Here is a 27,001-nt window from a genome sequence, read left to right as displayed (position 1 = left end):
AATACTAACAAATTAGTTTCACCTCTAACGTAGAATAGCCATTCAGACTTCCAACTGATTGTCCTGATTGTGTGTCATAACCGCTCTTCAACACTGTCTGTGTCTCTGGTTGTAATTTGTTTCGCGTAATATGATGATCCAAAGTACATTATGCACAAAAACACATTCGCCATTAAATATTTGCTTGTTTAAAATGTTCTTCTTTAAAATTTACTCTTATATATATGTTATAATGATTAAACCACCCCTCCTTGAGCTGACTTTTATTTTTTCCTCGCTGGAGGCTGAAGACTCAAACTTGAATTTGATGACAATTCAATCCATTTGATTTGGTTCTTTAACCAAATCTGAGACGTAAACATCAGTTTAAGGTGGGGGATGTATGTAATCACCAACACTACATGCCCATTAATACACAATCCTGCTCAATCCAGCTGTGACAGATGGTGTCTTTAATATGCCAGTGATTAATATGGACTGGACCCAATATGGTTACAATGTGACTGCCAAACCGGTGATACTTTAAGTCATTATTACTGTGCAGTTATTCTCAACCATAACTCCTGGCTTTTCCTTGTAAGTGTGTACTCTCACGGTAAAAAGATAAAGCATTATACTAAGTTGACTTTACTACTTTACACACAAGCGTATCAGCTTTGCGTTGTATTGAGCAGCCAGTTCTGGTATGCCGGCGATCTGTTTTTACTCCTTCGTATATGCTGGTTCCACATGTGATTCATTTCTTTTCTTGTAACACTCTGTAGGATTCAGACCATGGGAGCGTTTTCCATTTGTTCAGATGTCATGTGCTCCATGTCATGTGTGCACAGCGCACCAGGGAAGTGATAAATAAAAAAAAGTAAATTTAGAAAAATAAAATGAATGGAAAGAATGAAGAAAGAAAAGTCTTGTCGACAGAAATGTGACGCTGTAACAGCTCTCTTGAAAAGTATTTGGTGCCCCTTCGGATAGCAGCAATTAACAGTTGACTAAGGAGGCCTTGTGCCATTCTCTGTATTCAGGCTGCATAGTAACAAATTATTGTAGTGTTTTCTGGAAACAATGGGGAGTATTTTTCACATGGGTCACCATGTGCTGTGGAGCTGCAGGCCTGTACTAAACATGTTTTTAATCTTGTTTCAGGACTAGTCATTTCAATTCACTTACACCCCCTTGTGGCAAAATAATAAACTTTTATATAAACAATTTAGTGTAGTAGATTAAACATTCGCCTAACAAGCAGAATATCCACGGTTTGATCCCAGAGGTGAGACGGATCGTTTTGGAGTTGTGCTGGGAAGGGCATATATTTAAAAAAATAAATAAATAATAAATTTTTAAAATGCCAATTTAATAAAAAAAAGTAATTTATAAGGCAGCTTTATAGTGTCTATCCTGATGAAGTCTGAGGAAGTATGGAAATTTTGACCATGGTTTTAGAGTTCTGTAATGAAATTGTGTATTTTAACAAAGACGTGGTGTGTTGTTTACTGAAGGCATGCCTATTTTACCTCAAATCCCTGACAACAGCGCTCTTTGCATTAATGTTTACATGTTTGATTTCTGCATCCTGACTGACCAATCCTGGGTGAGCTAGTCTGCAGATGGGGCACGATAGTGAGATGGTATCTTACTGAGCACTGACAGGGGGGTAACATAGTGGAAGAGGGATGGCAGGAATTAGGCTACTGAGGATTAGTGTCTGAGCTCTGATTGTCCATTGGCTGAAGAGACATTCTCTGCTCGGCCAGGACCTGAACTGACAATAACAAGCACCATATTCATGCTGTCGTGATCGTTCCAGGATTTATGTATTTTTGAATGGATCGTCTTTTTGGGTGTTTTATGTGGTTTAACTTTATAACTTGGACATACTTTTAGTCAACTTTTTGAAGACATAAGAAAGATCATGGTGGTGCTTCTGACTAATAACTCCAATAATTTTTACTGCTTTCCTACAGTTTCCAAGAGAAGAGGTGAGTGAGAGCAACATAGGTTTGATCTTATTGGTTGAAGATCCAAACTAATTGGTCCTACCCAGGTTGTGTTTACTAAAATGACCACGCAGGCTCGATCAGCTGCCTTGCTTATGGCAGGCAATAAAGAAATTAAAGTCTGGTCATTATAGACCATAAAAAACCACTGTTGAGCTATAATATTTACTTTGCAGATATATAAAATGCTGTGATTTTTTTTTTCCTCCTACAGTAGTTACAAATACTTGTCATAAAAAGAAAAATATTAAAACAGAACAACTAGAATTTCAATTTTGCACATTAGGATTTCCTTAACCAGAGTATATATAATGCTGTTACAGAAGAGGAAGGTAAGAATTAGCTTTAACTGTTAAGCACGTGGTTAATTCCAGCATGGTCTTACAGTGAGAGTGCTAGGAGCACAGGTAGCTAAAAGTAGGGCAGCTGTTGCTGTTACATAAAACCTTTGCAGAAGGCTGCTAGTCCAACAATCCCAGACTGTGCCATGGAGGCATGAGAGCACTGCAGGTATTACATGACATGTCAAATGGGCGTTATGTGTAGTTCTTATCGGATTCATGAAGAAAATATATTGCTCTTTTAAAAGTAAAGCCTCATTAACTTAACTTGAATTTTATATAACGGTCTTAAGAATAGGTTACTCAGGTTTTTGTTATTCTTGAGTTTCACACGTGACTGAAAGTAATGCTTAACTTTGGATTGAATCCATCGTTTGAGATGCCATAGCAGTTTAATTAGTGTCCTTCTTACTGTCTCTTTAAATGATGCTTAAGCTGGGAAAAAACAGCAAGCATATATTGCTGCAGGCAGATTTTTGATATGATAATCCCATCTTGAGGATCACTGTGTCTAATCCTGCATGAGAAGAACTGGAGTTCGGTCTGTTCATTTCACACTCTCATGTGTTAACCCTCAAACATCTTTACTGTTCCTGTGCTTAAATGTCCCTGACAGTCACCTGAATGCTAACCTCCTGTCCATATGGTCCCCCTCATCTACAGTTACAGTCACACAGAGCTTTGAGTTGATCTGGACTGATCTCCTCTCCCTATCTTTTTTTTTTTTTTTTTTTTTAAAGCTGCCCTAAAGAAAGATGACGATGAAAAGCCCCCGGCACCCCCGTTGTTCCAGGAGAATGTGTTCATTGAGTCCAGCAGGCCCAAGTACCTGGAGGACCTTCACACTGAGGCCCTGCAAGGACTGAAAATGATGCAGGAGGAAGGTATAAAACCAACTACTGATATACCCAGTACATGTTTGTTCTTCCCTAGATTTCGACACTTCCATAAATAAAAATTCCCATTATCAATGGAAAAATGTTCTTGTCTTTTCAGAAACCAATAATGGAGTGGAATACCAGGACAGCGTAAGCACAATTGTAAGTTACACATTATATACAGATTCTTCTGCTTTTTTTATATCACAAACGATTTGTTAAAACTTTTATTAATGTAATAAAAGTAATCTTTCTGTTTTTGCTAGTCGACAGTGACGGCTCAAACAGACGGAGAAAGTGCCGGGTTTATGACAGACAGCACGATTCCTGATACGTCTTCTGTTGCCTCTGTGCAATCGTCAGTGTCCACTAGATCCTCCCGCTCTGGACTCACCAGGCAAGGTAAATTAACCACAAGCCAAAACACTATTTATATCCACTCTTTGTCGTTATGCAACGCGCTGTGACATGCTTGCATAAAACATTTAATTGATGACATGTGGCCAAACATTTATCCGCTCTACAGGTTCAACATTCAGACCTTTGAACTCTGGGAAAAAGTCAGAAAAGACCAGGACCAGAAGACGCCACAGGAAGACTGTTGTGGGCATCCCACATCATGTTCAGAGAGAGCTGGGTATGCAGTGACTTTTTGAACTATATGAACTATTCAGGACTGCTACAGTATCTAAGATGTTTATGTTGCAGATTCCAAGAAAGATGATCAGTGCATAACTAGATGTCTTAATTCTGAAAGGTTGTGCTGTTGTTTTAGGTCTGGACAGAGTTGACTGGACACTGAATCCAAAGTTAGATGAGGAACAGCTTTTTAATGGCGAGACTAATCACAGTCCAACTACAGATGGGCAACAAGTGGGATCACAGTCTGAAAAAGGAGCCAGTATTAATGTTCCAGGCATAAGCATTATCCAGCCTCTCAACAAGAAAAATGTCAAGCAGCTCGGTGCTACCCATGCTGGTCATAGAGATGATCTCGCCCTGCTGCACCGCCTGGGTCCCGCCTTGGAAGATGATCAGAGGCCTCGGTCTTTAGCTGTACCCTGGTTGACCACTGCCTCCAGCCTTCAACAGGAGCTCCCCAGCCCCGTCATGTCCATGTCACCCCAGGCTGCTTACATGTCCAAAATCATTCCCAATGCCATTTTGCCACCCGCAATCGATGTGGTGGAGATCAGCCGTGGGCGTAGTCGGAACAGTGTCCGCACTGTCAGCAAAAGCAGCCTGCTGCTCTCCAGCCCAGCTCCGTCCCGTGCTTCTTCTAGAGCATCTTCAGTGAGAACCACTTCCTCCAAATCATCCACCATCACCTCTGCCTCTCGCAACAATCCTCCAAATCTGTCTGACACGTCGTGTTGGAGCAATTCTGACTCGTCCGACACCTTGGTATCTGACTCTTCAACCATCTCCAACAGCAGCACCCCAAGGCAAAAGAGAAATGGCAATGCTTCTGCTAAAGAGGACAAAGTTGATGCTCACTCTTCTATAAGCACGGCCTCCACCTCCAATGGCAGGGTGACCATCAGGGGAGATAAGGTTAAGAAAGACGGGCAGTTTGTGCGTAGCCTCTCTGTTACGAAGCCAAAAAAGGCCCCTCCTCCTCCAAGCCGCTCTTACTCCCTCCACAGTAAAATGAAGCGCCAGCCCCGTTATCCGGCAGAGATTAGGGTCCTGCCAGGAGAAAAGTCTCTCCACAGCAATTCAGCCCCAAGTGAGGAAAGTGACCAAAACCAATCTCACTCTTATCCCTCCAAGACTCTGGACAGCCCTGGCTACAATGCAGACACCAGTTCCCTTGATGATTCAATGGGCTCTTCGTCAGTCGGTCCCTTTAAAACTCAGCTGCAGGCAATGAAAATAGAGAATGCTAAAAAGGTTTCGAAAGATGCTTCACAAGAGAAGCGAGAACTGCTTGAGGAGAGCCAAGATGGCACATCCCCACAGCTCACTAAACAACCTAACGGTTCATCTCCAAAGCATAAGAACAGCATTTTAGCAAAGCTTCAACATTTATTTGCTGGATCCTCTTCAACTAAGTCAGAGTCATCTAAATATAATAAGTGCACGGAGGAACATAAACCTGATTCAAAAGACACTGTCAGTCCCTCTGTACAGGCCTTGATAGAAATTTTCAATATCCCTCCACCACCTAAAGTCCATGCACCTCCACCTCCTCCACCTGAGGTGTGGTCCCATAGTTTGCGTTCATGTGAGCTGATCCTGGGACCCCCGGCCCCTGGCAAGACTTATGCTATTGCAAAGAAGAACCCGAAGGACCGGAGACAACAGAGGCAGTCTCCTTCTGCAGCTGCTGAGGAGTCGGCTAAGAGCTTGGCAGTAGAAAGAAAGCACAAAAATCCATCAGTGACGACAGAGTCTGTTAATGGATCCCTACATGTGCTAGAATTGAAGAAAGTTCAAGAAAGTGGGATTTTGAATGCAGAGATTTGCAAAGATAGCAATGAAAGACTGGCTCAGAATGTAGATTTGAATGGACGTGGTAGAGATGAGAAAGGGAGAGTAAGTGATATGTTGAATGGAATGTTAATGAAGGCTGTAGAGAGACGAGAAGAAAGACTTGCAGCAATAAAAGAAGAAGCAGCTAATAAAACAACTGGCCAAGCTACAGAGGTAAAGACTAACACTGATAAAGCACCTGCCATTTCATTAGTTCACATTTCCCCAGCGCTATCTGCTCCTCTGGTGCAACATGTTTCCCAGCCCCTCCCCAGACAGACCGCAGAAATCAATTCCACTAGGTCAGTAAAAGTTGTATCCCCTGAATCTTCCTGGCCCCCTCCACCACCACCACTGGCACCAGTTAGCCCCAGTGGGCCAGATGAAATAGATTTTCCTCTTCCTCCACCCCCACTGTTTGGTGATGATTCACCCAATATACCTGTTCAGGTTCCACCAAAGCCCTCCCTCAGGAGTGACTCCTCTTGCACAACTGCATCGGTTATATCAGTAGTGAAAAAAGACAACATTAAGGTGATCACAGAGCCTGAACTTCAGAAGTCCAGTACATCTCAGGGGGTAGCGCCTTCTCCCTTAAATATCCCTCCTCCCCCACCATATACAGCTCCCCCTCCACCGCTTACAGAGGTTCTGCCTGCTGCAACTAAGGTATCTCTGACACTTTCTCCTCCACCACCTGTAGAGTTTGGTCCTGTAATACCAAAAAAGCCACCTTCACCCGTGGTTCAAGATGTGCCCCCACCTGTTAAAGACATCTCCTCTACCTTGGTAACATTAGTATCTCCTTCACCACCTAAAGTCGTCTCACCTCCTCTAGTTGTTGAGGTCTCACATCTGCCACTCAAAGAGGTGTCTGCTCCGTCCTCTGAAGAGGTTACATCTCTTTGTCAAGAAAATATATCTAACGTCTCTGAAGAGACTGAACCCATCAGCAAGCTCGCTCCACCAGAAAGTAATCCACCTGCACCACCCCTGCCATCAGAGCCAGAATCATCAGAGCAGAAGACTGAGCTTCTACAAGAGAATGTCTCCTTTGAACCTGAAGCTAACACAGTTTCATCTAACAGTGTTCTTATCCCCCCTCAGAATATTCCCCCTCCACCTCCCATAGAGCTTCTCCCACAACCTCAGGTAGTAGCTCCGAAAACTTATGTTCCACAAACTGTAGAGGCCCCCAAAACTGATGTTCTTACAACAAAGGAGGCCTCACCTTCACCTCCATCTGAAGTATCAATACCACCACCATCACCACCTGAAACATCTTCACCAGAAAAGACTCAAGTACCTGCTCCTTCTGAACCTGTAAACATTCCTGTACCTCCACCTTTACCAGTTCAGGGGCATGCCAGCATTAAGGAGCAGCCTATTCCTTTGAGCACAGAGAATAAAACCCAAGAGCAGACTTCTACCCCAGTTGTGCAAGAAGAACCTATGCCAATTGTCACCCCTTCCCTCCTGCAGATGGTCAAATTGCGGTCAGTCACCAGCAGTCCTGAGACCCCCAAAGCTGAAGAGCAGCAACCACAGGCTGAGGTCACAAGCAGCAGTCAGTTCCCATCCTCATCTGCTAATGGTGAGGCTCCTCAGAAGCCCATCAGAAAATCTCTAATCATGACCTCTTCTACACCCATTCCTCCACTGGAAACAGGCCCTTCACAACCAACTGTGCCCAAGTCCCAAGCTGATGTGGTTCCTCCTGCATCTTTGTCCATAGCCACCTCCCCTACGAAAAAGGCTTATTCTGCTGTGAACACCAACCGTTCCATGAACCTACAGGAAGCCATCCGCATGAGGACAGCAGCCAGATCTCAACAAAGTCCAGCATCTCGCCTCAGCTTGCAGCCTCCAACGTCACCACTGGACCTTCACAAGTCACCCAGCAGCACTGCAAGCTTTATCTTCTCCAAGAGCAACAGGAATGTTGTGACTGAGACCAAGCCGGTGGCCAAGGAAGATGTACAGAAGAAGGTGACCAGTGAAGCAGAGTCAATGAATAAGGGAGCCAAGGTGCCACCACCTGTTGCAAAGAAACCCAAAACAAAGGGCAACGAGGTTGAGACGAGTGAAGATGTGGACCAAACTGCAAAACAGGAAGCACAGCAGGAGAGTATCACAGGTAATGTATATCAGCCCAGATTTTTTAAAAAGGCATGCAACACATGACAAGTAGAAACAAAGAGTGACCAGATGTGGCGCATGTTGTACACATAAAGATCTTGAGTGGGTGTAAAACCCCCCCTAAACAAAGAAAGAAAAGACAGTATAGAGAAAGAAAAGGGTCAAGCACAATGCAAATTTTGAGCCTTTTTACTCAGTTTAGCGATCAATGCTGCACATGCTGCTTTCCTAGTGAAGGAGCATATTAGCAGTTTCCCATATTAACTGTATGCTATAGCTTGTTAGCCAAATGCTATGCTAACATTTGCTAAGCAGTAGGCAATACACAAGGTACAGCAGATCCTTCGATGGTAATGTGAGTAAAAGTATTTAATAGACCAACACCAGGTATTTCATTGTGAACCAAGTGTACTAAACAAATAATAGTTTTTCAGGGGAAAATGTATGTTTTGAGATTATGATGCCCAACCATCAAGTACTTCAGATAGTTTTCCAGTTTGGAACAAATAGCTAACACTGCCATCTACTTTGCCTAAATAGCTAAAATATTTTTTTCTGTACAATTCTTTTGGATGTAGACAAACTAATTCTGTGTACATTTCCAACTGTAGATGCTGCAGAGAAAACAAATGGAACAGCTGGTACTGTTGAAGAAGGGTCATCATAAACATGATTATAAAGACTGAAGGAGACCTCTGCAACTGGATATGGATGGATGATGCTTCACTCAGAAACTGCTTTTTTTTTGAAAGGTTTTGGAGTTGTTTGAATTTAATGGTGTGGGTCCTAATTTTCTTAAGAGCTCATTTTGCATTTTATAAAGAGTTGTATATTTTCTTTACCAGAGGGTCTTTGTCGCCCTCTAGTGTCAAATAGTAATTGTACCACTTACGTCCTGCTGAATCAAACCTTTAGTCAGTACTTGGAACAATGGGACTTTTGGGCACTCATCTGTAAATATAGCAGCATTATGTTTATTTAACATATCCAGTAATGGTGGATTTCTTCTACAGAGTTATGTTCTGTATATTTTCCAAGAGTTTCCACACTAATTGTATTTGTTCCAAATACTATTAATTATCTTAAGTTATTTTTCCTGTCAGGTTTAGAGGATGGCCTCTACAGACAGAAAGTCTTCTTTGCCATGTTTGCTAAAGAATGACATAATAATAAAGTTTGCTGCGTAGCTCTACAAGCATGCAAATTTATATTTTAGATCCCACACACAGACACATCACACACTAAAATGATTATAGTGCACATTTTCTGCTGCTTTTTAGTTACAGATAATGGAGGCAATGCCTTTCTTCCCAGTTATGGCTTATACTGTGGGATTTCTGTATTGAACTATAATATATTTCAAACTGGTTTTGCAGACAACTGTAAGAATCACCATTTATAAAGAAAAATTAAAGATTTATTGAAAAACTAAGATACTGTGTTGCCTATCTTTTTTCGCATTGTTTTACTTCAGGGTCTACTGTTTCACTCTCACCTGTTGTTGGGTTTGTTTTTGTTTGTTTTTTTGGGGGGGTGGGGGTCTGGTGCTCTGGATGGTCCAATGGTAAAGTAGAAATAAATTGGAAATGAAATACAAAACTAACCACTTAAACTGGTTAAAAAAAGGTGGTGTAGGGAGGGGGTTTGGATTATTGTCTCCTCCTGTAATTTGCACCCATGGCTTCACTGATTTCACAACATATTTTTAGTGTTAATTGGGGGGGACAGTGTTATATGCCACACCCATACACATGTAATTGCCAGGAATAACTACAATGACAAACTACTGGTAATTGTCAGTAATTGAAGATTTTACACTTCACAAAAATGTAAAGGAACACTTTGAAAACATCTAATCTTACCGAGGGAAAAATGCTGCTGGATATCTACACTGATATGTGCTGGGTAATAAGAACAAAAGGATACCACGTCATTTAAAGGAATTGAAAATTTAACTACAGTAGGCTGAATTCAAAGAAATGCTTAAAATCACAGTGAAAATGATGCAGCAGGCTGGTCCATTTTGCCAAAATTTCATTGCAGCAACTCATAATGGATACTTGGTTTGTATGCGCGTCATCACCGATGGACCCACTGTTTCAGTCAGGGTACTGTTGCCTAGCCTGTAGAGGTGCAGCTAATGGTACTGCTGATAGGCTGATTGGTTAAGGACCTATGGCATCACTGTGCTGGGAGACACAGCAAACCTGGCAATAGCACATCAATATGTGCTATCCTGGAGGAGTTGGACATCCTGTGCATCCTCTATAGGACCCAGGTATTTCCTCATGGTACCAGTAGTGACACAGAGCCTAGTCACAAACAAAACTAGTGAAACAAGAAGACAATAAAGAGGAGGGGGGAAAAAAAAAAAAATGTCAGTGGCCTCCACATGTAAAACTACCCCCATTTTGGAGTTTGTCTCATTGTTGCCCCTCTAGTTAACCTGCTATTAATTTCAAAGCAGCTGAGCCTCTCTGCTACTCAGTTAACTTGAGTATCCCAGAACTTTAACTGACCTGATGCTGTACTCTAAGAAGTGCTCCTTTCATTTTTCAGTGCAGTGTACGTTCATAGAATGGAAACTGTTTTTAAATGAAACAAAGTTTGTTGCGTGAAGTCATGAATCACAAAAGTCAGGTGATTTCATTTTCACATTTTATTGAAATGAGTCAGACTATGCAGCACTGCAGTCTTAAGGCGGTATACTTGATTCACTGATCAAACACTACCTCCAAAAAAAATACCACGTCATCTCCTCGCCATCTTCTGCATCAGCTAGCCTGCTGTCGTTCTTCCACTGCACCTCGTGTGACATCATCAACCCCTTCTCCTCAACCTCCACCTCCTTTCCTCCATGTGTCCCGTTTCCTCCCTCATCTCTAGAATCAGGTGGCTGTACATCAATCTCCGACAGTGGCGAATGCTCCAGCTGCACCCTGTGACTAATCATTTCACTTTCCTTCTGATTCAGATCAATCGCTTGCTCTATGTCATTAACTTCATTTTCACTTCTCTCATCTGAATCCTCTTTTTCATACGGTGACCCCTCCTCCCTCAATTTATCTAAATGCTTCACCTCAGATTCATTCCACTTGCCCTTTAAGACCCTCTCCCCAAAACCAAACTCATCTAAATCAAGTCCTGTCATCGCTCCAAATGCAGGTCCACTTTCTTCTTCACCATCATTATACTTTACTGCTTTCCCCAAAATCTTGTCACGGCGGTGCTTCTCATCACTGTAACGATTTGTGGTCCTCTGTTTTCTTATGCTGTCCTGAGGGAGGCTGAGTGGTAGAAACTGGTCCTTTACTGTGTACGACTGATCCGACACCAGCAATGACCCACTGCTGGCAGAACCTTAAAATAAAAGACAAAAAACAAACTCATTTTAATTTCTTAACTGACTAACAGATTTGATGTTCATGTACAATTTGATGTTTTAAATGTTTCTATAACTGTATATTCCATATTTAAATACACAGTTAACTCCATACATTTATTTGGACAATGACACATTTGTAATTTTACCTTGTTACACCATCATAGTGGGGTTTTAAATACATGTATATATAAAAAAAAATTTAATTGTACAGTTTCAGATTTAATTTTAATCGTTTAACAAAAGTATTGTATCAGCTGGTTAGGAATTAAAGCTTTTTTTTTAATACATAGTCCCCATCCATTTGAGAGACTCCAAGATAATTGGACATTTGTTTGACAAGCTTTTTTGTTCCCAGGTAGGGTTGGTTCCTTCCTTATTCCATTATTAATTATGAATTAATGTAACAAAACTAAATAAATTTATTTAATTTATAAAATAATGAGATTGTTACAGACCTTTCATTATAGCCCTCCGGGGCTTAGGAGTCACACACCGGGACTCGCAACATTCACATATGGAGTCATCACCAGTAAGCGCCCTCCACCTGTTATAGCATATGTATTAACAGTCCCCCTGGAAACAGCTGGGAAATCTACAGTTCTGTTGATATAGCATCCTATTAATCCTCACCTGTTGCCCCTGTACGTGCAGGATTTGTACACAGGACTTGGATCCTCTGATGTGACAAATAACCTGCAGTGAATACTGACCTAAAACAGAAACGGGATTATGCCGCAGTGCTTAGCTGTGTTAACTGAGAGAATCATAGATGTTCTACTCTCACCTCAGTGTTTGGATCAGCAGTAAACTGAAAAGCCAGCATGGAAAGTCTCACGGTCCTGTCTGTCCGGGAAACAAACTCAGAGGCCCCCAGGTCTCCCTTGCTGTCCAGCATACAGCTGCAAATATCAATGACAACAATATGGAGTAAAAACCCAAGAATTTAAATATGTAGCTTTTTACAGTTAAGGGGACTTTTTAAAATCCTGCTTTATTTATGAATCTCACATTCGTCACAGATTCACTCTTTTGCTCCACATCCAATTTGATCAGGTCACTCTATCCACACTACATACCCAAAGTTGTCTATGATGGAGTATTTCGGGGACGATTTAGAGCCACTAGATGGAGCTACATAGCAGCTACGTATGTAGAGTTTTCCTCCGGCAGGTAGATGAGGAGCAGAAACCTGGATATGAACCTTTTGCCCAAGCTGGTAGACCCGAGTGGTGACCGGTCTACTCCATGAATCTACAAAACAGTTGAATGTGAAACACAACCAACCAGCTGTTTAGCATCTGCCAAAGTCTGTTCTACTGCATAATGCAGACACCCATACCATCCATCAGGGTAATCTGGTAGTCCGTGCGACGACTTTTCAGCCTTTTACGGAAAACAACTGTTTCCCATGTTGGTTGGACAGCCAGTTGGTGCACATGATGGTTCCTGTGGAGGGCAGAAGATTTGGAAGCTTTCAACACTAACCCAGTGTTCAGACACCTTCTGCGTAAAGCAAACCAACATGCCTAACCTTGGGTAGCGGCATTCAATATCTACATCCACCCGGTGCGCTCTGCTTGGGAATCGTTTTGGCGACGGCTCATAATGGAGCACGAATTTATAAACCAGATATCCGTGGGGCATCTGTCGGGAAAGGTCAGAAAGTGTGAATGCAAGATGAAAGATGCAGCGAGAGGGAGGGAGGGAGCAACACCCACAGCTTACCTCACGCACGCCATCACAGGCGGTCAGGGGATACGAGAAAAGAAGGTCGCCGTATGGTCTAAGAAGCCCGTTGCTTTTACAGCTGCTTCCTAACAGCAGTTCCTCTGCTTCTGCGCCCAGACCGTAGAAAGCTGGTTTGATCCTGACGACAAAGTCAGATGTGGAGCAGGTTACAGAGACATCCGGGAGGTAAGCAAAGTCTGACTGGATCTTTAGCTCGGGTTTCCCTGGTCGTATGGGTCCAAGTGTCACAGGTGCTGAAGCGGAATAGGACCCTCGGTAACCCCGCTGAGGCTCTGGAGGTGTGCCGGCAGGTAGCCTCCGGTTGGATTCTCTGTATTTAGCTAATGGAAGTTTGAAAACCACTTTCCTTCTCTTAAGCGGAGATTCATACGTGTCCACCGCAGAGCTTAGAAGGCCAAGTGATAAAACGCTCCACAAAATAATGGAATACCACTTTGTTTTCATCGCAACAGACGGACAGCTGTCCACCACTCCTTCTCTTTTAATGCGCGCGTAAAAACGTCCCCGTCACGGCTGAAAGCAATTAGAGACGATGAACCAGCACCCTGCAGGGAGAGAGCCAGAACTATTAGGTCGATTTAAGCCCCTAAAAGAAATCAGTGGTAGTTTTACTGATTCTTACTCATATTTCTTATGTAAAAAAAAAAAATGTTAATCATTAAAAAAAAGAGCGATTGACTCAAACTAACCTCAAGGTAAAAAAAAAAAAAAAAAGTGTGAACTTTATGGTATTTTTTTTTTTTTAGAAAATCCCCCCCCAAACAAATGAATTAATAAATGACTCTCTCACTGAAGGAAGTTGTTTTATACCAACTTACACTACCTTAATGTTAATGCATGGCTTACATCTAACTGGTTTAATGTATAACAAAGTGTTATAAGGATGCATCAAAGAAACCAAAACTGTTTTTTCCTCTGCTTTGACAAAGTTTATTCACAGGTTTAAAATCAAAAATATGAACACGATTTGACTCCTCAGTGGTTTATATACATTGCTCTTCATAAACATAGTTGGAAAAAGTATTTACACATATACACATACAGCAGCATATATAAATACAGAGGGCAGATGTAATCTACTCTATTCTGCTGATTCAGTGCAGTTTTGAAGGCCCCAAATGAAAACGGTTCCTTTTTCATAGCATCATTTGAGGTGAAATCAAGTCATCTGCATATTAGTTAATGAAAGCATCTGCTATAGGGCTGCTGTTTTTTTTTTTATTGTATTCTTTTAAATCAGTCACATGACTGCAACTTTTACTTTTCTAAGACAAAAGGAAAAAACAAACAAAGCCAACATTTACATTTTTTTTCCTTCCACAAGACTCAAGTCATTCAGCCATTGGTAATAAATTATTCTTAAACACATGCCTGCATAAGAAAATTATAGTCCCTTAGGTAGTTTCCATAAATAGTTAAATAACACATTTTTGATTTTGGGATGTCACATGGTAAATAAAAAAAGAACTCCCAGAACAGTTGACTTTGCTTTATAAGCACTTCAAAAAAGTCTATTAAACCCGACGGAGATCGGCATAAAAATAATTTGAGTTCAGAAAATCAGAGATATCTGAAACCAGTTGTAAGACATGTGTTTGTAAGGCAATGATTCACATAACCTATATACAAGTACATCATGTTGTACTGCCGTTTCTCCTTTAGAAAATTCAAGTACACTTTTTGAAATGTGCTATATGAAAACAAACAAACAACAAAAAGGAGAGAGTGTAGCAAATCTCCATACAACTCCATTTACTGGAATAGTGCTGGCACACCCTTCATAATAAGGGCTGATACTGTACATTTCTTTCAGAGGACACTCTGAGTGGAAAACAGCTAAGACACGTCATCAAAACATCAAAATGTAACAGTGTGTACGAGTGATGGTCTCATAGTGTAAACCAGCACGTTAATACCTTGCAAACGGTACTGCTAAGCACACTTTCTCACAAAGCTTTCATGATGTAGTGCAATCACATGGGAGGAGTGACAAAACGGAAGGCTATAAATAGGAACGTCTCAGTAAACAATAAAGTCAAACATCTTTGGAAACCAAGACTAGAGCTCCCAAGAGGCTTTGTCGATCGTTTATGAAAAGCTGCCAAATGCTAACCAAAATGTGTGTGAGCTTTGTTTGAACAAAGAAGTGGTTTGATTTATTTTCAGCTGTCGCTGTAGATTATAATACAGAGAGATCTCTATGTGGCATTTAAGCTAAATGATGAAAGAAAATCTCAACAAAACAAAACAAAACAAAAAAAATATATAAGTAACAGAATCTAACCTGGGAGGTCGGCATAACATAACAATCCTACACTATGTAGATTTGGATCTTGTGTATTCTCTGGAGTTTTCATTAACCTGTTCACTGGGACACAGCTGGATGGAAAAAAAAAAATACTCAGTGTGGACACTAGAGGGTGACGTAAACCTGTGCAAGTCACTGCGGAGGAACCCGCAGACATGATGACGATCACTAGTCAGCAGTGGGTGGTTTGTGGTCCCTCCCCTGTTAGTCCAGGTGGTCTCTTCACAGCCTGTGCAAACATGTAAAGCAGCAGAGGTGGCTGGCTCAGCCTCTAGACGCTGCTCCCATGATCTGAGGGTTCAGATTCAGAATCCGTTTCAGAGTCGCTGTTTAAAAGGAGAGGAGAACAGCCAGAGTCACAAACACAGAAGCAGAGTGGGCTAGAACTGGTTAACAGTTCAAGTTTTCATACAATGCACAGATCCTGATGGGACACAGAAGAAGGATCAATAGTAAATTGTGTGTGTTTTTCACTCCTCACTTACAACATTGCCTGCAGTAGTTTTCGGTTGCCTTGCCTCCTTTCCTCATCTATGGGGTAAGTCTTCAGTATCAACAGTCCCACGGCAATAAGAACCACGGGCACGGGAGAGACCAGCACCTTCAGGGTCATACTGACCGCCTCGGGTTGTGAGCACTCCCCGGTCACATAGCCGGCAAATCTGTGAAAAAATGTACACAGGGGGAGAAAAATTGAGCAATATGGTCAGCTGAAGAATTAAGTATTGTTGTCCCCAGGACTACTGGAATGATAAGCTCCTTAGTTTTAAGGATGAAAACATTAATATGATTGAAACACCGATTAAAAATCAGGTCAGTAAACTTACTTCAAACTGAGGGTAGAGATACCCAGGGAGACCCCAGAGGCAAACTTGATAAAGAACACATAGAAGGAGTAGAAGAGGGCTTCATGACCGCGGATGTCTGGATTTTGAACTTTGAAGTCATCCACTACATCAGGAAGCATCGACCTGAAAGATCAAACATCCAGACAGAAGCTCAACAACACAAAAGAAAACCCACATCCGCAAAAGGATCCAAGGATGATTTCTGTGGATAAACTTGTGCTTACCAGGGCAGGAGGAAGGCTGCTGCTACACTCACACCTGCTGCCACTGAGACCAAGTAAGAAACGATCAGGTTGCTTTTGACAGAGACGATCAGGATCATGAAGGGCACTGCCCACTGTAGCGAGAGGGAGAAAGACGTCAGAGGTCTCATAAAAAAAATCAAACAAATAAAGTTTACGATCAAGATTTATTGAAGACTTTTTTTTTTATCTTGCAGACTGAATGAGTCCAAATAGAGCATAGAGTGAGCTATAGCTTCACTCATCTACACTCCATAACATCTGCTACTCACCGAGATGCCAAAGTAAGCTGCTTTCTTTTTCCCGAACCGGGTTAGAAACCACTGCCACCAAGGGATGGTTAGAGCCCCAGAGAGCTGAAGAAATAATGATAAAGAATTTAGTTATACAAGCTCAGAAGAGAGCACGAAAAGAACATATACTCTGAGTTAAATGATGACTAAGCTATGACTGTAGAATTTTCTTTCATCAATATCATGTAGCTGAAGCGTGTTTATCAGCCAAGGGGCAATTTAAAAAAAAAATTAATTTAACATATGGGCTTTTTTTCCTGCTGTGCTTGCAAATATGTTTCATTCACTTTGTCCCCAAAGAACAAAACACAGAACACAAAGTAGACTATGCATAGCAGACTTGTAGCAACGGCATTGTTGGACAACATACTAAACTGTTAACCACATAGTTTCTTTTTAATCAGAATTTAATCTGCACACACAGACCTTGTTGCAAACAAATTGCCAAACCAACTGGACTTTTCCAGTGTGTGAGGAAACCTTGAGACTTATCGTTGCGGAAATTATAGCTGGTATCTACTTGGCGTCAGTCATATCTTGTTCTCTGCATTTTTTTATACAAGTGAATATTTTTGTAACTTGTTACTATGTGAAATATGCAGTTCTGATGCAAATGGAGAAAAACAATGTCTGCTTACATAATCATTGGGGACACAGTGGAAATGTCTGGGAGTAAAAAAATGAAGCCAGAAATAAAATGCCAAAAACTGCAGTTCCTTTAGTAGCCACATGAGGCTGATTCCAAAAGCCACTTAAAAGCCTAACTTTACAGCAGAAATAAACATGTTTACAGAATGGTACAAATTAAACACCTAGTTTCCCCCTTCATGGTGGGTGGACAGATTTTATTTTTTTATACATCAATTAATACATATCTGTTAGATTCATAAATACAATCTATACACTATATGTAACTTGCTAGCCAAGCTTGTTAGCGTTAACTTCTAAATCTCCCATATTGAGGCACCATCTAGTGCTCCAAGTTTTCCTATCCTGTGTTTTATACATTAAAATGAGTTTAATCCAAACACTAGTTGGAAAGTTAGGAATTTGATAATGCAGACTAACTCTAACTCTGTATGATGGACTTTCTTGGATGATCAATTATGTAATTTGTGATATTTTAAATAAATCAAATGAAATTCATGAACAAAAAATTACAAAATAGAAAAATATTTTCTACAGAAACTATTCATACTACTAACTGGGCTTCACTGAGGACTGTGGGAAATGTGGAAAGTGGAAAAATTAAAATGACCACCAGAGGAGGTCAGGGGATAAGGTCACGATAAGCTTTCATTGGCTTTTAACCAAACCCTGCAGGGGCGCAGAAAACCTTTGACCTCTAGGCCAAAACTGGTCAACCAGCGTTAAATTACCAAACAAAAACAAGCAGTAGATGAAAGGCCAGAAGCCCACGAATTCTCAGACTTTGACTCTCTGCTCTAAACTCTCCAAATGTGATACACGGTGTCCAAGTATTTCCCACTCCTAATCATAGAAAAATGCAGCAGAGCAGAAAGCAGTGAGAGGAGGGCGTTAACAATGGTGGCTGTTCCCATGGTGTCAGTGAAGGGTTGCCAGGGCAACAAAAGCTCCATTCTGTGCCCTTGATCGAGCGTAACTCAGAGAGTGAGCGAGTGGGAGACCGATTCCCAACAGTACGACACCTCCTCTCATCCTGAAATCTGCCCTCTCAGGCCTCCGTAGCATGCTTCTTCATCACGTGAGGAAGCGCCTAAGACTAGAAACTGAAATATCCCCTAAACAGTTTACAGCAAGCAGCAAGATTTGTCTGCAGACGTGGTGTTGATGTACTCTAAACCTACCCTGATGAGGGTTTTTACGAGAAGAGCACACGTAGTAAAAATACAAACACTCACCATGATGACAAGAAGGATATTCTGAAAGTCCTTCCTGTGGCCGAGAGCGTAGGTGATAAAAAGTGCAAAGTTTCCCTCCAGCAGCTGTAAAAGACAGAAGCAATTATAAACCAAATTACTGTAATAAAAAAAAAAAATCCTGTCAATGTGACCTCTGAAAATTCACAAAAAAATAAATTAAAAAAATGCATAAATCAAATGTAGCGTTACCATGAAAGCAAGAGAGGTGAAGAGGAAGCCGATGACCAGTTTGATATACGGCCCGTGACACATGACCAACCGCAGGCCCTGAGCAAAGGTGAGTGGCTCCGACTTGTCCCGCCCGGTTTCTAGAATCCAACATAAAGGAGAAGACAACAAATGAGACAGCTGAAAATCTGCATCTAAGAATACAACACACACAAGCTTTTGTGGTGAGACAATGTGGTATTTTTCTACTGGGTATTTTGCAGCACTTGCTACAATCTGGCCACCACATCTTTATCTTTTTGAACACAGATTGAGAAGGCCAAGAGGAACTGACCAGAGGCGCTAAGAAAAGTTTAACAGTTAAAGAATTACTCCTGTCACTGTTACTAATATACAGTTTTGCATGCGCATGATTAAACTGGACACAAACTGAGTCAGAATTGTTTTTTCTTTTTTTACATCAATTCACATGTCAAGTTGTCAGATTCATGATTCAAGTCTGTCTTGAAGCCAAATTGACTCATTATCTTGCTTTAAATGTTGGAAAGGATTCATACCTTTTTGCTCCTTCACACCAAAAAACAAGATTGCAGCACACAGGACATAGATGATGCATATGACCCCTGAAGCAACCAAGTAAGCTTGTTTCTGAGGACAAAAAAATACACGACCCTTAGCTTGGACCAAAAATAATCATCTTTTATTTGACACAGTACAAAAAAAAAAAAAACCATCAATAGACTCACCGTCTGATCCAATGAGACTATAGTGGTGTTGACACTGGATGAGTTTGTGCTGTAAGGCGCATCAGACTCAGTGGGACAATTGGAATTGCCACCTATTATCTGCCCCTGGATTGCAGTGCCCAGCACTGTGCCCAGCACCTCCACCATCATCCCTGAGAGCAAACACAAGAACTGACGGTCAGCACACTAATAACAAAACACCAGTGAAATCAGTTTATTTGCACAAGGTGATGTCGTACTGTAGGCTGTCGCAGAGTCTCGCTCTTTCTGGTCCCTGCTGATGAACATGGTGAGGGCTGAATATGGCACATGGAAGCACTGCAAATGTATGAGACCGCAACATTAGACGAGTGCACGTCAGTGGACAAAAAGCAAATGAAAAACAAAACAAAACAAAAAAAAAAACACGGTATCAACATGTGGTACTAACCGTCTGCATTGACTGGAAAAGGCAGTAAAAGACCAGATACCAAATGACCTTCCCCTCTTCAAATGGAGGCACGTACCAGATCAGGAGGTAAGTGAGCACTGCAAACGGGGTGGAGAAAATGATCCTGAGAAGAGATGAGTGGACACAGGTTGTTAAAAGACTGAGCATTTCCTTCTTATCTTTGTTTTATTTTCTTTTGTATTTAAGGCAAACACATAAAACCCACTGTTTAACTCTGTTGCTTTAAGGGTGTGTCTAATGAATTTTCTCCACTGTTACTGTAGCTCAACCCCTCCTTTTTATGTCCCTCCCTTGCAGTCAGTTCTTTTCAACTCTTTCTTTTATGCTTTGTGAATAATCCCCCTAATCCTGCCTTGTTAGATGTTGTGTGTGGAGAAACGGCTCAGCCAGCGCTGCACAAGGAGGCGATAGCTGCTTGGACCCACATCATTCTCACCCCACTCGGCCTCAGCATCCTTCTCTTCCGCTGTGCCCTCTACCTGACCTCAGTCACAGAAACCAGCGTTACTACAGACTGTGCAGTTAAAGCCTCAGTTTTTAAATGGGGAAATCAAACAGTTTTACTTGTTAAGACAACCATTACAAGGCAGCTTTTGGGGGCTAAAAGGAAACTACATTTTTCTTGCTGAAAGTAATCACATAATTTGAGGAAAACTGCAGCTTTTATTCACATGTGAATAAAATGTGACCTTTTAGAGGCCAAACAGGGAGGTGAAGGCTTACAGGGTTGCACCTGACTGCATAATCATGAAACATTTTGTCAAATGGCCGCATATATTTAAACAGCTATTTCTTCCTCAGGCTTGTTTCTGAGCCGTCACACATGAGAGTTAAAACCTGACTCTTCCCAAGCTCCAGAACACTAACGTGACATTCACACATGGTCATATGAAATCCCCTTGCTCCCCTTTCACCCATGTGACTCACATGGAAAATAAGAAAACTCCTGATACCTTTTAACGTCCGAGCGAATTTAGGTTAATGAGTACTAATAATTTCCATTTTCGCTCACTGAGGACAGGTTGCTGGTTCACTGGCACAGCAGTGAAAGTCGCAGACACATGATCACACTCTTTTTTTCCCCTCTTTCTAAAAGAAACAAAATCTACTTCTAAAAAAAACTCATTGAGCAAAGATAATAAGTAAAATGAGAAATGTAGCCTCCTGCCAGTCTGGCTGCCTGCCTCTTTATGTACAACATTTCCAGTACAGACAGAAAAAAGAAGTAAGAACCTAACAAATCTCTGTATTTTTATCTGGAGGATGTCCCTTTTATGTACATGTTGCTATTTTTCTTTAAAGTAGCCTCATTATTTTAACCCAGCATGCTTTTTGACCTGAAGTAACCTCTTTACACTTGTACACTCCGGGAAATCATACTCACACAAAGGAGAACACACCCATATTGGTTTGAAGCTGATGGTGTGTTGTGGGTTGGACCAATCACAGCTTAAGCCAGTAACTTCCCCCTCCCCCTCACTTCCTCCCAGCTACAACATTACAGCTCGTGCACAGCTGGCTTTTTCAGTCACTACACTCCAGATATGGCTGAGGTATCATGTGAGGGGAAAAAAAAAGCTTGTAAAAATATTTAGCTCTGCTCCTCTGCAGATTATATCATGGCCTCGAGAGATTTTTGTAACCAGATACGGTTCTGACATTGCCAAAAAAGCTGCACCATGTTTCACTGTGAGAAGAAAGTAAAGGTCGCCCTTCTTTAGGCAGGGATACCCTTGACAAGTTGCCAGCTATGTCACAGTGAACCAAACACACAGCAGATAGCAAAGACATATCTAGACTGAAACATAAGCAGCAGTGCAACAACTAAAGCATGGGAGACGATGCTGGTAACTAAACTGGTTTGTTAAGAATGCAAAAATGGTTTCAGGCATTTTCATCTATTTGAGTTTTGCAAATGTTTTACAGGGATGGAAAAGTACAGCGTGTGTTCAGCTACAAGGACCTTTTGTACTTGCAAGGTTGCAGGAAGAGAAACTCTTCCAGCTGCTGCAACAAATTTCTCACCGAGCCAAGTGTCACTCCCCTACAGGCCTGTCAAACTCAGTTTGGTCCGGGGAGACATGCGCTCAGAGTTAATGTTAAGTAAGCCGGACTTTTTGAAACCCTGGTTAAAGTCTTTGTCAGCAAGAAGACTTACACTAATAATAATTCTCACAACCACTGTTATGACCTGATCCATCCCTGTGATTCACATAAGTCACTTAAGAATATCTTGCAGCTCATTTTAGTTTTTTTTCCTGTCTGACTCCCTCACTCTTAAAGCTCAGTTGATGTTAACCAGCTAGCCCAGTCCCATCTTTTATTTTCCCTATTGGCTGACTAGCTGTCCTGCTTGCTACTGTATCAGTCCTATAACTGCTTCCCTAAAAGGATCTCGTCTCAAGGCTCGATCCAAACTAGGACCGCAGCTGACGATGGTAGCCCTGCTCCTACTTTTCAGCTGGCTGGTTTCAGTGGGTGCTTCAGCCTGCATTTGGTAGGAATGTCTGATACTTGCAATTTAAATGATACATATTTAGACTGCATTATTGCACTCTTACCATTTATTCCTCCTTAGTTGCTTCTTCAAACTTGTTGCCATGGCTACTGATCCTGAGCTGCTTTTTTTTTTCTTTCCTGTTGTTGCCAGAGCATTTGCCCTGCCCCTTACTAAAATCGCAGCATTATCTTATTATCATTCAACATACAGATACCTACCACGGCATCATGCGGCCAATGCGGGTGGATCTACTCCGGCTCACCAGGAAACCCACTGTAGGGTCTGTGATCGCATCCCAGGCCCTTCCCACAAACAGGATGATGGAGGCATAGAAGGGGTCCAGCTAGAGGGGAAGGAGGGAAAAAAAAAAAAAAAAAAAAGCGTGTTAGCTTTGAGACCAAAACAGTGAGGATGCCAAGGACTACCTCATATGGCTCTTCTGGAGAGTGGCTCAAAAGAGCTGTGACAGCAGACTCAGTAGCTGCTGAGAGTACAACAGAATTAAAATACACAACACTGTCACTTCTTTTATAACAAAGCAGCATTCAAAGCCCCTCTAATGATCTCATCCTCTGAGCTGAATGGCCTTTTTCAGTTCCTACTGCGTACAGCAGGAAAAAGTCTAATTTGCTAATTTGGTAACAAAGCAAACAGGGGGGAGTCCGGGTTAATACACTTGACCGGAGACAGTTTAGCTGATATGAGGCTGAGAAGAGCGCACACACACACACACACACACAGCGCACACTTTGACCCCTGCGTTTGTAACCTGTGTGTGTTCTGCAAACAACTGAAATTTATTGATGTCAGTGTCTGACATTTAGCTGCTGTGTCACATTGATTTTTAATATTAAATAAACGTTGTGATGAAGAACTTTTTTAAGAAATGAAGTTCACTCAGTTTTCGTCACACAAATGTTTAAAATTTTTTTTATTTTAAATACTGGCATCAGCCCAGAATCTTCACAGTTGGTGCAACTTTATAAAGGAGACAGAAGTGTGTGATTTCAACCTTTTGTTATTTTTGCCCAGCGCTTGGCAATTACCTGTGCCACATCGAGCAAGTAGATTTGGAGGAAGAAGCCAAGAGCGGTGCCTGTGATCTGGTAGGGAGCCCCACCAAAGGCATAGCACAGTTTACTGAACACAGACAGACGATTTCTCTGGGTCTTCAGCTGGAAGAGAAGAACACGGGAGGACAGAGGGGAAATGCAGTGATGTTAGTGCATCAGACATTAAACATGGGTAAACTCTAATTCCACTGGGAAGCTATCAATTAAGGTGTAATTATGTAGACAGTGGGTTAACACGTTATCATTGGCTCCATTTCTGCCTTCAGTCTTTAATTCATCCCTCTGATTCAAATCCCTCCACCCATCACTGTATCAAACTTTGTGTTGCAACGCGGAACTATGAGGTTACTGTAGTTCATGCTCGGTGAAACCACATCACTACATCACCCCAGCACAGTCATTGGCTCCAGCAATGGTATGTTAGAGGTAGTGTGACATTTTATGCTGAGTAGCCAACAGCCTCCAGACAGACTAGAGCCTATCAGCGGTAGCCAATACCCTTTCTCAAGCGTTGTGATGTCAGCAAAGGGGGGATTACACACCCTGATTTACAACCATCACAGACACAGAAGCAGAATCACCTCTCGAAGGACGCAAATTGCAAACTTATCAACAGGCACACACAATATTCTCTCTGTGGTCACGTTCCACAGAGTGCATGTCTGGAATTACAGTGATGCAAGACTAAAAATAATACTGATGCTAAATAAAGACCAGCAGCCTGCATAACCTTTAATGTGGTTTAAAGAAAGATCTCCACAGCCTTTCCCAGAGTACAAGAGGACTGGACTGAAAATCAGTGCCTTTGGATTCAAAGAAAACCACCAGTATAATTTACAGTTTGAACCATGGTGCCATATACATCGCTAATTTTTCATCAGCAGTCTAAAAACCGAAAGACAATGAATTTAAATGCACATCAAGGTTACTAACGATGAGCAGCTTTGGGGCTAATGTTTCACAGGAGTTTTGTTAAACTTCAAATCTATATCACATTCATGTAAATGATCACAGAGAAGACACTGATGCTTGAAATGCAACCTGCCGTGTATTTTCTTGCGCAAAGATACCGCCACTGTTGAACGATATGGAAGCTATTAAACCATTTTGGGGGGGAAATTTAAAGCGTTCATCGTTAAATATAGGGACTTAATTTCAGCCACTTAAACCAAATAAGGCTCAGAAGTCGTGGCTCTAAAAACAGGATCACGCCACGTTTCTCCACATCTGCCAGCACTGTGTTGCTATTTTTGAATGTGACAGAGAGAAAACGCCGACTTCAGTTAAGGTGTTTGGTCCCTTTAAAACCGGTATGCCAGCATCACGAGAGCTGGAGGACAGATAAACGTGGACCGGGCGAAATTCAAACCTTGAGGGCAGGAAAGGGCACAGAACAAGGCAGGGTGTGAGGTTTTTGGGAAGAAAGGAAGTAACGACCGCATTTTATCAAACGCTACTTTAAATTTAGGCGGCCTTTAACGCACCTGATTTTTCTTTTTAAGTGGGCGCGGTGGGCACATAAATCCTGTTCATTTTAACACCCCTCTTAAAAATCAAACGTGCCGGTGAAATGTTGCTCTTACCTTCACCGTCTTGATGTCCGCTTTGAGCGGTTTGACTGACAGTAAAGTCGCCGCGTACTGCTCGGCGCCCTCTCCTCGTGCCATTATCTTGTTCTAGTTGATGTTATTTTCCGATATTGTAAAATATAAATATATTCCTTAGTGTAAGAAGAATGAAACGAGTTCACAGCATCGCCGTGTTGGCCAGAGCTCCGGGTGTTTCTGAGTCAGAGCGCTCGTGCTGCTTTCGGCCACCTCATTCATTCTACTATGTGGACTACGTCAGGTTCACGTCACAATCGGATGTTCCACCATTTTTTCCTTTTTTTCCCTCCCTGTTCGTGACCTTCAATAACTACTAAAAGTTTAGTCCGCTGGGTCTTTTAAGAAGTTTTCTTTGTGTTAGAAAATCAGTAAAAAATTCCAGCTTCAGTGGCGATTGAAGAACCTTTACTCTACCTAATAACGATGCAGCTAACAGGAATGCATCAGCAATATCACCAACTTTTTAACCTTTTCTTTGCGCTAATTAATATCATTTAATTTCATAAAATAGTAACTATACACTCACTGGACATTTTATTAGGCATATCTTAGTAAAGGTGTGGACCCACGTTTGCCTTCAGAGCTGCTAAGACGCATGAAACTTTCACACAGTTGCTGCGGATTTGTTTGGTGCACATTCATGTTCTGAATCCCATTTCACCCAATCCCCCAGGCGCTCTATTGGACTGAGATCTGGTGACACCTACTATGTATTAAAGTTCCCTTGAAAAATGAGTGTAATAATATCAACTTAGCTTTGTGTAAGAGACAAAAGGCGCACCAGAAATAGGATGGCATAAATGTCCTGTTTCACTACATGCCAAATGTGCTCTATTGGGTTGAGATCTGGTGATAATGGGAGTCATTTGAGTACAGTGAACTCATTGTCATGATCAAGAAACCAGTTTGACATGATTTGGACTTTGTGACATGGGGCGTTATCCTCCGGGAAGCAACCATCAGAAGATGGATACACTGTGGTCATAAAGCGATGGACACTGTCAGGTATATGTTAGTTACTCTGTTTAAAACTAATGAGTTGAGTAGGACTTTGAAGCTAATGCTAATTTCTATTTGCAGTAGAAAGTAAGTGGTGTCCTTATGAACTGGAGCTTTCCTCTTTCCCCCTCTATATCCGGTATCACTTTGACTGAGTGAAATGACAAATCCTGATGCCAGACACTGCTCGGTAGTATGTAACTGAAAGCAGAACCGTTCCCTTACTTTTAACCACTGTGTAATAATACTATTGGCAAATGAGTGAAAAAATATCAACTTAGCTTTGTGTAAGACAAAAAGAGACACACCCAAAGTAGAATAGTCTGCATACAACAGAGACATCATTTGGTGCTCTTTACTAGCACTGGTTTGGACCCCTCTTGGCTTCTGAACTGTTTAAAATCTTCATGGCATAGATTCAGGAAGGTATTGGAAACATTTCTCAGAGATTTTGATTCATACATATTGATATAATAGTGTCAGCTGCACATCTATGATGCAGATCTCCCATTCCAACATATCCCCGCAGGATTGAGAGCTGGTGACTGTGGATGCCATTTGGATACTAATTTCCATTTTCCATTTCCAAGAAACCACTTTGAGATGATTCAAGTATTGTGATATGACGTGTTATCCTGCAGGAAGCAGCCATTAGAAGATTGTGATACACAGTCATAAAGGGATGGACATGGTCAGCTATGAGACTCAGGTGGGCAGTGGCATTTAAATGATGCAAAGCTTGTACTAAGGGACCCAAAGTGTGCCAAGAAAATATCCCCCACACCAACACCACCAACCTGACTCATTGTTAAAAGACACACTCTGTCCATGTTCTGAGCTTACATTTAAATCCAGTCAACGTCAGTTCTCTGGGCTGCTGCTCACTGGATTTTCTACTTTT

The 27,001-nt window shown here is 41.7% G+C and overlaps 3 protein-coding genes across 4 annotated transcripts in view; 1 reads left to right on the top strand and 2 right to left on the bottom strand.

The window, feature by feature from the left end:
- The window catches only part of LOC100708168 (uncharacterized protein KIAA1522), a 41,823-nt gene extending 32,564 nt beyond the window's left edge, over positions 1-9,259 (top strand). For both annotated transcript variants that reach the window (XM_005453347.4, XM_025900793.1), the window contains exons 3-8: positions 3,076-3,219; positions 3,332-3,375; positions 3,480-3,615; positions 3,740-3,850; positions 3,989-7,825; positions 8,439-9,259. In XM_005453347.4, coding sequence (XP_005453404.1) covers positions 3,076-3,219; positions 3,332-3,375; positions 3,480-3,615; positions 3,740-3,850; positions 3,989-7,825; positions 8,439-8,494 — 4,328 coding nt within the window. In that variant the 3' untranslated portion in view covers positions 8,495-9,259. The remainder of the gene's footprint in view (positions 1-3,075; positions 3,220-3,331; positions 3,376-3,479; positions 3,616-3,739; positions 3,851-3,988; positions 7,826-8,438) is intronic.
- A 1,209-nt stretch (positions 9,260-10,468) lies between these two features.
- On the bottom strand, positions 10,469-13,507 carry si:ch211-67f13.7 (uncharacterized). Its single transcript, XM_005453349.4, has 8 exons — positions 12,938-13,507; positions 12,744-12,856; positions 12,552-12,658; positions 12,289-12,463; positions 11,997-12,111; positions 11,843-11,922; positions 11,668-11,756; positions 10,469-11,187 (listed from the first exon to the last, which is right to left on the bottom strand). Exons 1-8 carry the CDS (start codon positions 13,403-13,405, stop codon positions 10,556-10,558), a joined length of 1,779 nt encoding a protein of 592 aa, XP_005453406.1. The 5' UTR covers positions 13,406-13,507; the 3' UTR covers positions 10,469-10,555.
- A 449-nt stretch (positions 13,508-13,956) lies between these two features.
- LOC100711753 (sodium-dependent lysophosphatidylcholine symporter 1-B) lies at positions 13,957-25,357 on the bottom strand. Its single transcript, XM_013272947.3, has 14 exons — positions 25,078-25,357; positions 23,468-23,596; positions 22,640-22,764; positions 19,901-20,024; positions 19,710-19,788; positions 19,471-19,622; positions 19,282-19,372; positions 18,746-18,864; positions 18,536-18,619; positions 16,632-16,715; positions 16,342-16,454; positions 16,097-16,240; positions 15,755-15,931; positions 13,957-15,595 (listed from the first exon to the last, which is right to left on the bottom strand). The coding sequence occupies exons 1-14, from the start codon at positions 25,159-25,161 to the stop codon at positions 15,541-15,543; spliced, it is 1,560 nt and encodes a 519-aa protein (XP_013128401.1). The 5' UTR covers positions 25,162-25,357; the 3' UTR covers positions 13,957-15,540.
- Positions 25,358-27,001: the final 1,644 nt, after the last annotated feature.

The sequence above is a fragment of the Oreochromis niloticus genome, linkage group LG19 (assembly GCF_001858045.2).
Source record: "Oreochromis niloticus isolate F11D_XX linkage group LG19, O_niloticus_UMD_NMBU, whole genome shotgun sequence".
Classification (NCBI taxonomy): Eukaryota; Metazoa; Chordata; class Actinopteri; order Cichliformes; family Cichlidae; genus Oreochromis; species Oreochromis niloticus.
Note: the sequence above shows the minus strand (reverse complement) of the source record. Positions and strands in the feature narration are given on the sequence as shown.

Excerpts from the sequence above, each read along its gene's own strand:
- si:ch211-67f13.7 (XM_005453349.4), bottom strand. The coding sequence starts at position 13,405 with ATGAAAACAAAGTGGTATTCCATTATTTTGTGGAGCGTTTTATCACTT. Across the intron at positions 12,464-12,551 it reads CCAGATTACCCTGATGGATG|ATTCATGGAGTAGACCGGTC; the intron begins GTATGGGTGTCT and ends ACTGTTTTGTAG. Across the intron at positions 12,112-12,288 it reads TCCATCATAGACAACTTTGG|CTGTATGCTGGACAGCAAGG; the intron begins GTATGTAGTGTG and ends TGATATTTGCAG.
- LOC100711753 (XM_013272947.3), bottom strand. The coding sequence starts at position 25,161 with ATGGCACGAGGAGAGGGCGCCGAGCAGTACGCGGCGACTTTACTGTCA. Across the intron at positions 19,623-19,709 it reads AGACTCTGCGACAGCCTACA|GGATGATGGTGGAGGTGCTG; the intron begins GTACGACATCAC and ends GTTTGCTCTCAG. Across the intron at positions 18,620-18,745 it reads TCACCTCTCTTGCTTTCATG|CTGCTGGAGGGAAACTTTGC; the intron begins GTAACGCTACAT and ends TGTCTTTTACAG.